The sequence below is a fragment of the Orycteropus afer genome, unplaced genomic scaffold (assembly GCF_000298275.1).
Source record: "Orycteropus afer afer isolate SDZICR_OR568_19922 unplaced genomic scaffold, OryAfe1.0 scaffold00042, whole genome shotgun sequence".
NCBI classification, from domain to species: Eukaryota; Metazoa; Chordata; class Mammalia; order Tubulidentata; family Orycteropodidae; genus Orycteropus; species Orycteropus afer.
Window position 1 is genome coordinate 3096381 of NW_006921629.1, and position 13345 is coordinate 3109725.

The window sequence follows — 13345 nt, forward strand, 5'->3', positions numbered from 1 at the left end:
TTTTTTTTTTTAAGTAATATAAACCTAGGCTAATAAATATGATTGGTGATCAAACTAAGCAATACTGTTTTGAATTTTTATTAAAATTAAAACTATAAATTAATGAAATTGATTTCTATCTGTAAAGTATCTCTCAAAGTGATTCCAAAAGAGCAGTTTAAAATGTTTGAATGATGGCAGTACAATTTGGATGCCATTCAGTCAAGATTAATTACTTGTAGTAATTATTTTAATGTGAAGCAGTTAAGCACTTGGTTGCTAACCGGAAGGTTGGCGGGTCAGACCCACATAGTGGCCTCATGGGAGAAAGATCTAGCAGTCTGCTCCCACAAAGATCCAGCCTAGGATACCCTGTGAGACAGTTCTCCTCTGTCACATGGGGTCACTATGTGTTGATCAACTTGACAGTACACAGCAACTCATCTGTATATACAATTTCTGGTATACTTGGTGGAAAAATCAATTTGAAAAATCTAATACTCAGTCCTTAAAATTAAACCAAAGAATAAGTTTAATATAGAAAGTTTAAACAAAATGCCTTTCTAAAGACATACTCTCTGTAAAAGGGCTATCAATATTTTATTTGTGTTTTTGTTGGCATTTGCTCATGTTTTTAATAAACTGTTTCTCTCCCGTTAATTTATCCTACTGTATCAGTTACATGCAAAAGGATTCTGTTTATTTCAAGAACATATGACTTTTTCCTAGTGTTTTCCCACTTGCATGAAAAGGTTAAATTTCTCTAACACTGTAGTCATGAGTATCGAGTTGTCCTCCTTCCCTGATAGACATAGATTAATGAGGAAAAGCTATTCATTTCCAGTGTGATTCAGCATATGACTGTCTGCTGATGCCTCTTACTTCCGTGGCAATGCTGATTTGTTCTAAATTCTGAAACACAATTTTGTTCTGTCTGGGTAATGAAATTGCTAAGTTGGAATAACTTGATGGCAGTGGGATTTTTCAAGCAAGTGACAAGGACCTCTGGTGGCACAGTGATTAATCACTTGGCCACTAACTAATAGTTCAACAGTTCAAACTCACCAGATGCTCTGCAGGAAAAAGATGTGGCAATCTGCTTCTGTAAAGATTTCAGCCTTGGAAACCCTATGGGGCATCTCTAATCTGCCCTATAGCGTCACTATGAGTTAGAATCCACTCAACAACATTTTTTTTTTTAAGCATGTCACCACAACAGAGCATAGAATCCTGTTTTATAGATGACCATAATGAAAGCAAGAATCTTTTTATACCAGTTATGCTGTTAATGAGCTGAGACTATGTAAGTAATTTCCTCCATGGTGGCATAATATTCTCCATGACTGATGACGTTGAAGCCATTTGCCTTCAAGGTAGAAACTCTTAAAAGCTAAGAATGTTGTTGTTGTTGTTAGCTATTGAGGTGATTGCAACTTACAGAGACCGCCCTGTTGTACAGAGTAGAACTGCTCCAGAGGGTTTTCAAGTCTGTGATTTTTCAGAACCAGATCATAAAGCCTGTCTTCTGATTTGCCTCTGGGTGGGTTTGAACTGCCAACCTTTTGGCTAGTAGTCATGTGTTTAACCAGTTGTACCACCCAGGGTCTCAAGCTAAGAATAAACAAAAAACCCTGACTCATTGCTATTGAGTTAATTCCAACTCAGTGGCCCTATAAGTTAGAACTGCCCCATACAGTTTCCTAAGACTCTAAATCTTTATGGAAGCAGACTGCCACATTTTTCTGCAAAGCTGCTGGTGATCTTTCAACCACTGATCTTTCGGTTTGCAACTGAGTGCTTAACCACTGTGCCACCACCTTAAGCTAGGAATAAAAAACAACCAAACTCACTGTTGTCGAGTCTATTTGACTCACAGAGACCCCTCTTTGAGTTTCTGAGGCAGTATTTCTACAGAAGTAGATTGCCCAATCTTCCTTCCAAGGAGTGGCTGGTGGGTTTGAACTGCCAGCCTTCTGGTTAGCAGTCAAATGTGTTAGGCACTATGCCACTAGGAATGTTGTTGTTGTTGTTGTTATGTGCCATCCAGTCGGACCCAACTCATAGCAACCCCTCCTTGGGTTTCTGAGACAGTATCACTATGGAAGTAGATTGCCCAACCTTCCTTCTGAGGAGTGGCTGGTGGGTTTGAACCACCAGCCTTCTGGTCAGCAGTCAAGTGCCTTAGGCACTACGCTACCAGAGTTCCTAGCCACTAGGAAAAGGAGGACCTAAATGAAGTAAGCCCAGCAAATAAATAAAAGCCAGCTACCACTAAGCAGAATATTTGATTTGTTTATTTTGGTATATACCTTGCCAGCTTATTTTTAATTAAATATCTTTCAGCTACTTCAAGGAGGTTCAGAGCAGCTTCTGCGCTCTCTACATCTCCAGAAATCTCTTTCGTCTTACAACTATATCCATGTAGGAGCTCAATTAAAGGTGAGAATATCTTCTTTATGATTGCTCAGATAGAAAATCAGAGAATCAAATAATCAGAAGGGACATAAATAATTATCTGTTCTTTTAAGCAAATGAATGAATGTCTTAACAGATAGTTATCTCTCCTGTTCTGTTTTGTTCTTAAAACTATCAGGGACAGAAATTCAAAACACTATTGAATCAACAACTTTGCACAATAACTCATTACTATATTTTATAACTCTCTGACATGAAATAAGTTTCTGATGTCAATGTTTTGTTTTAATTTTAATTCAATTTTATTTTATTAAAATAAAAACAAAAGAGGTTTATTGAAGGATGCCGCGATTTGTGAATTGAGGTAGTACAGAGCAACAAGCAGTTACAAAGTGTTCTTCTACCAGCCAGAGGCCACACAAAGTTTAAATTTTAAAATATCAGAAACTAACAGTAAGAAATATTCTGATTGGCTATTAAAGTAAGTTGTTCTTATGTTGTGGGGATTGTAATCATTTTCATAAAACAAAATGTATCTGAACTGTTGAAAATAAATAAATGAATAAAGTTCTTGTGATTGACAGTTCTCAGTAAGTCATTAAGGACATGACCAGACAAGTTCATGCTAGTTATTCTACTTTCAACCACAGTCTTCCTGAGGACAAGCTATCCTTTCCTTGTTTACCCATCAACAGTCATGGATCACCTTCTCAGAAACAGAAGCAGAGCCTAGGACAAAATGGAGTTGGAGTCAGACCTCCTGTAAGCCATTTAGTTATGCTAAGCAACTCAAATTTTGGAGTGCTTTTACATATTCCCACCTGCTGATCATGAATTTCTATAAAACTTCTTTGATCACTATTATAAGAGTGTCTTCTTTTGCACAGACATCGTAATACCTTTCCTTAGATGGCCGCTTACTCTGATAAGCTTTTAAGACCCCACATGCTATTTGCCAAGCAAATGCTGCACACTGTCTAGTTTCCTTAATGTTCACCATGCTGTCGCTCAGACACTCTGCTTCTGTGATCTTAACTTGGGGTGAGTGTAAGGCAAGGCCACATTGGAGGAACTTTTTGGTTTTCCAAAAGGCTGACTCAAAAAAGAAACCAAAATTGTTTGCTAGAATGTAAACAGAAAACAAAATTTTAGTGACAGGTAGAGAGAGAGGGAAAAAATGGCCAGCAAAGAAGAACTTACTAGGTCAGAGTTCAACAAGTACAGTTTCTCTTGAAGTTTGTAAATTTGCAGATACAACTAAGCACTCCTAGAAGTACTAAAACATAGTTGTCAGACATATGCAAGAGCTCTGGTAGCATAGAGCCTAAGGCACTTGACTGCTAACCAGAAGGCTGGTGGTTTAAACCCACCAGCCACTCCTTGGAAGGAATGTTGGGCAATCTACTTCCATAGTGATACCACCAGAAACCCAAGGAAGGGTCACTATGAGTCAGGTCTGACTCAACGGCACATAACAACAACAACAAACACCCTGGAATCTATTTTATTTTCTTACAAAGCCAACAGCTATTTTTTTCCCAAATCCTTTAAAAGATTTTCAAAAGCAGTCTTAAGAATACCTGTGAGGCTAGCTCAAAAACCAGTCCTATTCAATACCATACAACATAAACATTAAACAAAAGTTTTCCAGTGGATCTAGTGGAAAGACAAGACACAAATGGGAACTCATTTTCTCAAAATGATCACTGAAATTCTAAGTTAGTTCTAGTAAATTCAGTTTAAAGTATAAACCCCAGCCAGTGTCCTAGTGGGGGAAAATCTAAGCTCATTTATCACGTATATTAAAAATTAGGTGAAACTTTGGCTTCGAGGGTCAAATAAATTCCTAGCGGAGAGTTGATCCTTTGATATTCCTTCATAACAGCCATATGAAACCTGGTTTCATTCTGATCTTAATTAATTCTGCCAGCTAGAGACCTAGTCTCTTACTAGTTTTTCTAGTTGGCGTGTACCTTCAGTGTCCATACTAGAATGGTTTGAAAAGGGGCAGATAGGAGTAGAGTTTTTACATTGCAGCTACCTGTTTTGTTTTGTTAATCTGGATACAGTAATTTGCAGGAAAGCAATTCAGCTTTCTGATGTTTCTTAGAAGCTTCTTAATTCAGGAGCCTTTCTATTCTAATTTACGGCACATATAACTCCAAAATGTGCCCCCTTTTTTCCTTACTTAATGAGACTATGCCCAGTAAATAGGTATAAGCAAGTGGCAGAGCCATGGTGCTTATCTATATATCAAGCAGGAGTCCCATAAGGGAACTCTACATTGCCCCAAGATAACAGCATTTCCCATTTTCAGAGAATGTTCAAGTTTGTTCAAAGTTTAGGACTCTCAGTAAAATCCTGATGGGAAGCACCATGGGGTTTGGACAGTATATTGCTTAAACCATGTGTGCCTTAGAGTTAGTTGCAGAGACATTGTCTTGTGGTCAGCAGGCAGCCTAGAGTTTCTGGCCTGTCCTTTGAACTGGCTTATCCTGACACTCTGGTAGCATAGTGCCTAAGGCATTTGACTGCTAACTCACCTCCAAAGGAAGGTTGGGCAATCTACTTCCTTAGTGGTACCACCTCAGAAATCCAAGGAGGGGTCGCTATGAGTCAGGTCCAACTCAACGACACATAACAACAAAAACAACATCCTGGCACAGGAGTCTTTAACCGTCTCACAGCTGACGACCACCCTACTGGCTCTTACTGGTCATCCTGTGCCCTTTTGTTTTTGCAGCTTATAGAGCATGAGATTCCATAAACTTAAAAATTTCTAGGACAGTAATTTACCCAGAACCTTGCACTGCTGCCACCAGCAGAAATATACAGACTCTTTCAAGAGATAGAGTTTAAAACAGATAAGACAAAATGAAATGGACAAGGATAAAACAAAATCAGAATCTCTCAATAAGCTTGAAGAGCTCTACAGAAAGAGACAAAGCTCGAGATTTGAGAAGCTGTTTATCTGGCAGTGACTCCTGGGAAATTCATGAAGCAGTGAGTCCAAACAGCCCTGCCCGGTAGCAAAGCCTGGTCCACAGTCCTCAGGAGCTGCTGTAGGCAATGGACCTTCGACCCCTGCTTCTAACACCAAGAAATACCATAGAACGACATCACAGATTCTGGTTAAAGTAAAGGCAAAAGAGGTTTATTGAGGGGTAGAGCGATTTGTGAATTGGGGTAGCACAAAGCAACCAGCCAGTTACAAAGCATTCCGTTTTAATTTTTAACGTTATTCCTACTTCTTTGATTTTGATACTGTGAAAATATTGATATGACTAGGAAATCTGCCTCCTAAGCAGATACATATAATTTGGTCAAATTCTTAAATTCTGTAAGACAGAAGAAAATAAAAAAGCACTTTGGTTGAAAATATCAATGACCTTCATTGACTGATTTTTCAAAACAGGAACCTCTGTCCAGCTTTCAAAATTGTCCATTTCTCCCACTCACAACTGAGTGCTTACAAACACATGTAGACCTATTTTTGCTCTTCTATTTCTAATTAATTGTCTGCTAGTCATTTTATAATGAATTTTAATAGTGTACAAACCAAATCAAACTCACTGCCGTCAAGTCAGATCCGACTCATAGCGACCCCTCCTTGGGTTTCCGAGGCAGTACTGGTAAGTAGAGGAGCCTGCCTGATTGTCTCCTGAACCCCAGAGACTCTAAACAGATGCTTACCAAGTCCTGTGCCTCATCAGTGGGTCAGCATTGTGTGTGCTGAGTGATGTTTCCATTCCTGAACTCACTGATTTTTTTCCTCTGGATCCTCATCCACCCTTCAGCTAATTTACTACGAAGGCATCAAGGCCTTGGGTACTTGAATTTAGCTTCATAATGGTTGGATTTTAATCTTCATGTGAAACTTAAGTTTACTGTTTTCATTCCTAGTGTTCTATCAACGATGCTGCAGAATTCAAAGTAGTAGCTGATGCCATGAAAGTCATTGGCTTCAAACCAGAGGAGATTCAAACAGCGTATAAAATTTTGGCTACTATTCTTCACCTGGTGAGTAGCGGCTTCTCTCAGAATTTGTGGTCCCCTTATGGAAACAGAATGCTCTTTCAGAAGATTTTTTCTTTTTCTTACCAATTTGAAAAGTAATTTATTTAGGGAAAATTTCTCACATGTTTTGGAGAAATTAGTATATCTATGTCTCTCCATCATTTCATAATATTATTAGGGATTTTTCTAAGCCACTGTAGGTTTTGAGACCACAGCTTTAGTTTATTTGTTATCAAACTTTAAAGTGGTTAATTGCAAGGACAGAATAATTCAGGAGTGATGTCACCACCAATGGTACAAACTGAAATCTTTTGAGCAGAATAAATTTCTAATTGCATTTGAAACAAATCTATAGATTTAATAATCTATGGAATGGGGATTTTGACCCTCTCATTTTACAAGTGGGGAGGTGAGACCTAGAGGGAGGGATGGCACGGCTGGCTCAATGGCAACCAGCTCATTGCAGAACCAACACTGTAAGCCGGGTCGGCAGATGTAGGGTCCAGTTCTTTTCCATTGTCACAAAACTAAAAAGAAATGAAAAACCATGTGCCAAACTTCCTTGCATTACTATTTCTATCTCAAACTCACTGCTGTTGAGTCAGATCCAACTCATAGTAACCCCTCCTTGGGTTTCCAAGGCAGTGTCACTACGGAAGTAGATTGCCCCATCTTCCTTTCAAGGAGTGGCCAGTAGGTTTGAACCACCAGTCTTCTGGTTAGCAGTCAATTGCCTTAGGCACTGTGCTACCAGAGCTCCTACTATTTATGTAGTTGTTGTAGTTATTAGGTGCCATCAAGTTAATTCGACCCAATTGACAAAGTACAAGTGTCCCATAGGGTTTCTATGCTGTAATCTTTATGGGAACAAATCACCAGATCCTTCTCTGGCATTGCCACTGGGTCGGTTTGAACTACCAATCTTTCAGTGAGCAGCTAAGCACTTAACTTTTGCACCAACGGGGCTCCTTCATTTGCGTGTTGTTGGAGTCACTTCTGACTCATAGCAACCCTAAGTACAACAGAAGGAAACACTGCCTGATCCTGTGCCCTTCTCACAATCGTTGCTGTGCTTAAAAGGCCATTGCTGCAGCCACGGTGTTGATCCATCTCACTGTAAAGAGATGTTTAAAATATAATGGGTATGTAACTTTATGATAAATGAGTAATGATATGAATTCAAATCTGGAATAAAAATTACCTTTCACTTTAATATAGCAAGATTTAACAGTAAATGAATCAGAAAGGTACAGGACCTTTAGGAAAAATATTATATGGTCCTATGAGTGATATCATCAATAAATGTTCCTGAATGGGAATATTTTAATGTTCTAAATTATCTCATCTCCTTGAATTAGTTTATAAACACACTGTAAGAATCCTCTCAAAATCCAAACAGAAATTTTATTTTGCTTTTAATTTGACATGATGATGCTAGAATCTGTCTGGAGCAATAAACATGTAAGAAGATCAAATAGAATTTTTAAAAGAAGAATAGTAGGGCAGGGGAAAGGGAGGAGAGGAGGCAGGACTAATTCTACCAGATTTAAAGTGATAGTAAAAGCTATAGGACTTTAAAGCTTGCTGCACAAATTCAACATGAATTTGATTAACAGACCAGTTGGTGTTCTGGGCACTTGCTAGATGGTTAATAAGTATTCACTGCTTGTTGAGTGAGTGGAATAGACCAAACACTTGGGGAAATTTAACATGTAATAAAGGTGCGATTTCAAATCAAGAGGCAAAGCTACACTATTCAAAAAATGGAACAACTAACTCTACCCATCTGGAAAAATAAAGTTAGATCCTTACCTTATACCCTATACCAACATAAACTGTTGGTGGATTGAAAGTTTAAATGTAAGAAAAAAGCTGTAAAAATAATAGAAGAAAATATTGAGTATTCCTAAAATCTGTGGAGTAGGCATGATCTAAGTATGACACAAAGACAGAGAAACCTAAAGTAAAAGATTAATTCATTTAAGTCATAGACTTGACCACATAAAAATGTAAAACTTACATATATCAAAAACATATATTAAAATTAAAAGATAGACAAGAATGTCTGGGGAAGAGGAAGAAAATGGGTGAAGTGCCAGGTTTTTATATGTAGAGATATGAATTATATTTAGAAAAATAGGTTCTACAAACAAAGTCACTTGAATTGCATTTTTAAGTTGGCAAAATACACACTTGACATACAGCTTCAAACTCTCATTAGAAATGTTATGCCTTGTTTTTCCTACTTTTGATACAGGGAAATTTAAAATTTATAGTGGATGGTGACACACCTCTTATTGAAAACAGCAAGGTGGTATCTGTCATAGCAGAGTTGCTCTCTACAAAGACTGACATGGTTGAGAAAGCTCTTCTTTACCGGACGGTGGCCACAGGCCGTGACGTCATCGACAAGCAACACACAGAACAAGAAGCCAGCTATGGCAGAGATGCCTTTGCGAAGGTGAGATTTTCCTACATCTTGTTGGCCCAGTGGTGATTTCCATTGCAATTTTAGTGCAGTTCTGTGAGGATGTATTCAGAGATTCCTTGAAAGTAGGTTAAGGCTTTTAGCAACAACCATCATGATCCTTTGGTCATCACATTCTCAGTAAAATGCCCATACTGCATCATTGCCAGAAAAAGTTCTGAGAAAAGCAAATGCAGGTTTACTATGAAGCTAATAGTTTTCAAGGTCCCTAGGTAGCATGTACCCCTTTCATGGCCCTAATTTTAAAGAAGGTTGGGCAATCTACTTCCGTAGTGATACCGCCTCAGAAATCCAAGGAGGGCTTGCTATGAGTCGGATCCAACTTGATGACAGTAAGTTTTGTTTTGCTTTGTTTTTTCATTCTTTCTCTACAAGAGGGATCATAAAATTGCTTGGCTATCAGGTCCCACAAAACCTGGTTCTGTCCCTCATGATAAACTATTGAAGGGTTTTATAGTATCTTTTAACTAGGCTTTATGGTTTTGCTCATAAGTAATTTTTTGAAAACTCAGTCAAGCATAGCAAGGGCTTTCTCTGAACCTGTAATAGCCAATCCTTATGTCAGTTTTTAAAAATATATTATCCTACAACAGAAAAGTAAGTTTAATTTTCCAATTTTCTATTGCATTATAACACTGGAGTATTTGCCACCTTAGTCCTGTCATAAAACAGTATCCCTTTGGTGACCTTTACTTCTGAGCTCAAAGTTTGCAACTAGCAAACTGAATCAGTCCTGTAATTTGCATTACAGTAATATCATGTAAATAGTTATATAACTCCTACAAAGTCCTGGATACTCAGCGGAGAATAAAGAGGTATGGAGTGAGGAATTGAAAGTAAAATTATGATGTGGAATTCCCGCCTCCACTGTTGCATTGCTTGTTAAGCTTTCCCACCGAGGAACCCCTAAAAGCAGAGGAGAGTAGACCAATACCTTATGAAGGAGGGTCTGGAGGTAGAATTGCCCCAAGCTTTACATTTTTAAGAATTTTATTATTTATATCAATAATTCATACAAATTAGCATTTTACTTCACAATCCCTCTTCCTTACATAGGCTAACAACCTAATATAGCCTTTCATAGACTATATAAACAAGTACAAAGATTTTTGTTACTGTTTTTCCAAAAATGCATTCTTTTATCCACTTAGTTTTTCTCTTTCAATAATTCTTCAAGTCCACTGATTGAGCTCTGATTCATTTTTGTTAATGACTGTATACCCACCTGTAGCGATGGTGTCATAATTTATTTAACCTTCCTCCTTAGAAGTCATTCACTTGGTTTCCATTTTTTGCCACTACAAACAATGCTACAAATTCTTGGGCACTAGGGCTTTTATTTCTTGTGGATGTGAATCCCAAGAGTGAGTTTGCTAGGTCAAAGAGTATACTGATTTTAAACATTAAATCTACTGATTTTATTGGCATATGATAATAGCTCATTGTTATTTTAATTTTTCATTACTTGTATGTTTGAGGGAGCTCTGGTGGCATAGTGCTTAAGGCACTTGACTGCTAACCAGAAGACTGGCAGTTCAAACCCACCAGCCACTCTCAGAAGGAAGGTTGGGCAATCTCCTTCTGTAGTGATAACTGCCTTGGAAACCCAAGGAGGGGTCACTATGAGTCAGACCTGACTAGACAGCAGTGAGTTTAGTTAGAGTATGTTTTGTAAGCTATTTATAGCTATTCTTCTGAGAATTACCTGAGTATATATCCTTCGTACGTTTTCCTTTTGAGTTATCTTCTTATTGTCAGTATCTCAGAGTTCTTTCTTTATCATAAACTTTAATCTGCCATCTATTATCTGTGTGACATGTGGTTTTTTGTTTTTTTCTTTTCCCCAAATCTAACATTTTTGAATGTTTAAATTTTTGCTGGTTGATTAGATTTCTGTCTATGCCATTTTGTTTTTCCACTCTTGTAAGGCTCAGGCTTGGTTTTTAGTCTTAGAAAGAATTGGAATTTTATTATAAGTGCAGTAGAGAGCTATTAGAGGACTTTAAGTAAGAGCAGTGACATCAAGTTGAAATTTTTTAAAAGATTACTCTAGCCCTTAGTATGGAGAATCGTATGAGGGGTGAAGAAAGAGTAAAAGCAAAGAGACGAATTAAAGGGATATTTCCGTAGTCCAGGAGAGAGCTGATGGCAGCTTGGACTAGGATGGTTGTACTGGGAATAGGGCTGCCTTGAGAAATAAAACACACAAGACTTGTTTTGGGGAATGAAAGAGTCAAGGATAATTTCTTACCATGTTTTGACTCAGTGTCACCTCTCCTTCCTCATTTCATGTCATATTGTAGCCTCCTTTCTTCATTCCAGCCACGTTAGTCTTACCCCAGACCTTACACCTTTATCCCTTTCTCCTCCTAGCCACAGGGCCTCTGCATGTGCTAGTTCCTTACCTGGCTTGCTTTTCTCTCTCCTGTTGCCCACTTAACTCTTACTCTTCCCTCTGACCTCATTGGTTTTGCAGAGAAGACTTCTGTGACCTTCCTGAATATGGAATAAATTAAATGCCCCTCAGAGCCCATCTGCTCCCTTTTGCTTTGTGTGTGTACGTATGAATGACTGTTTCCTTCACCCTGCGGCAGGTTCCTTGGAGGCTGAGACCACGTTTGTGTTTACTTACCACTGTCTCTCCAACAAATTACATATAGTAAATACTTAGCAAATGTTTGTTGGATTAATAAATAAATTCCTAAGTTTTGGTGCCATTTATTCATGGTTAAAAGTAGAGTGGGATCAGTTTTGGAAGAGTAGGAAGATCGAGACTTCTGACAAGACGTAAGTTTGAGATGGCTGCGAGACATCTAAGGGCACTGCAGGCAAGTGGTCAGGCCTGTGAGTCTGGAGCTCAGAGGACAGGTCTGGCTGGGGATGATGCATTCGGGCATTGTACTGTACTAATATTTTGTAATACTGGTGAGATGATTTAGAGAGAGGATATTAGACCATCTTTTAGAGATTAGGTAGAGGAAGAGATATTACCGATGGTCACCAAGAAGCAGCCAGTGAAATAGAAGAAAATTGAGCAGTTGTGGTATCGAAAATCCCAGAGGACTAAATAATAAGAGTAGCTGAGTAAGATAAGGACAAGAACATGTTTATCTAGTGATACTTAGGGTCCTTGATGATACATTTCAATGGAGTAGGGGAGTATAAGCCAAGACTGGAGTGGATTGAAGAGTAAATAGGAGGCGAAGAATGGAGGCAATGTGTATAAACATATGTGTAGGTGAAGAGAATGGCTAACTGGAGAGAGATGTTAAGGAAGGGGTTTCTGAAAATGCAGCATTGTGGAACATGATTATTCTTCCAGAAGAGAGGGAGATGAAGAGGGGAATTGAAGGAGGTAAGTCCCCAGATGACCTAAGGGAAGAGGATCTAGAGACCCAAGTGGTGGGTAGATAGGGTTTAGGGGGAGCAAAGACCCTTCTTGCATCGTAACAAGAGAGAACAGAGAAAGATGTTGAAACAAAAGGAACAGAGGGTGGGAGAAGCAGGGTATGGATGTGTGTTACCATGTAACTGGGTCTCTGCTGTCTTAGTGTGTGTGTCCTTGAGCACTGAATGTATGGTTTTGATTGTCAATGGATTTTCAAACTGTGACCTTTCTACTCAGATCTTTATTTAGCATTATAAATTAGTATTTCTATTTTTAGAATTCATAGAGCTTTAGTGGTACTAACTCTTTGTTTCCCTAATTTTTACAGTTGATGAAATTAACTGTAAGGCAATGAAGTGACAGACAAGGGTTTAAGCAAATTATTGATGGAATCATGCCTGGAGAATACAATATGTGTAGTGACGATAATAATCTTTTAAAAATCCAAACCATTTACACTTTAATTTTGCATAGATCATTTTTTTTTTTTAACAGATAACCTCTATTTCTAACTGTTCAATGTAGAATAATAATGGCTGGGCTAAGCAATTAAGAGAAAGTAGACAGGAATTTAAAACTCATCCCAAATCCAAACAGAGGACTCACTGTCAAATGGGCAAGGATTTACCATGTTGTTTCCCTCGCAGGCAATATACGAACGCCTTTTTTGTTGGATTGTTACTCGCATCAATGACATTATTGAGGTCAAGAACTATGACACTACAATCCATGGGAAAAACACTGTTATTGGTGTCTTGGATATCTATGGCTTTGAAATCTTTGACAACAACAGGTAAATTGGATACAATCTTTAAAATCCTGTTGTTTCTTTTGTTTGTTTGTCTAAAATTATTCCTTTTGCAGCTTTGAACAATTCTGCATCAATTACTGCAATGAGAAACTACAGCAGCTGTTTATCCAGCTAGTTCTGAAGCAAGAACAAGAAGAATATCAACGGGAAGGGATCCCTTGGAAGCACGTGAGTGGGATCTTTTGGAACATATCTACATGTGTTTCACATGTCATTGATAATGTCACAACTTATCATTCAAACTCCA

The 13345-nt window shown here is 38.2% G+C and overlaps 1 protein-coding gene across 1 annotated transcript in view; it reads left to right on the forward strand.

The window, feature by feature from the left end:
• The window catches only part of MYO1D (myosin ID), a 431366-nt gene that overhangs the window by 129979 nt on the left and 288042 nt on the right, over positions 1 to 13345 (forward strand). The window contains exons 4-9 of the mRNA XM_042780479.1: positions 732 to 822; positions 2323 to 2418; positions 6298 to 6414; positions 8669 to 8872; positions 12935 to 13080; positions 13152 to 13266. Coding sequence (XP_042636413.1) covers positions 732 to 822; positions 2323 to 2418; positions 6298 to 6414; positions 8669 to 8872; positions 12935 to 13080; positions 13152 to 13266 — 769 coding nt within the window. The remainder of the gene's footprint in view (positions 1 to 731; positions 823 to 2322; positions 2419 to 6297; positions 6415 to 8668; positions 8873 to 12934; positions 13081 to 13151; positions 13267 to 13345) is intronic.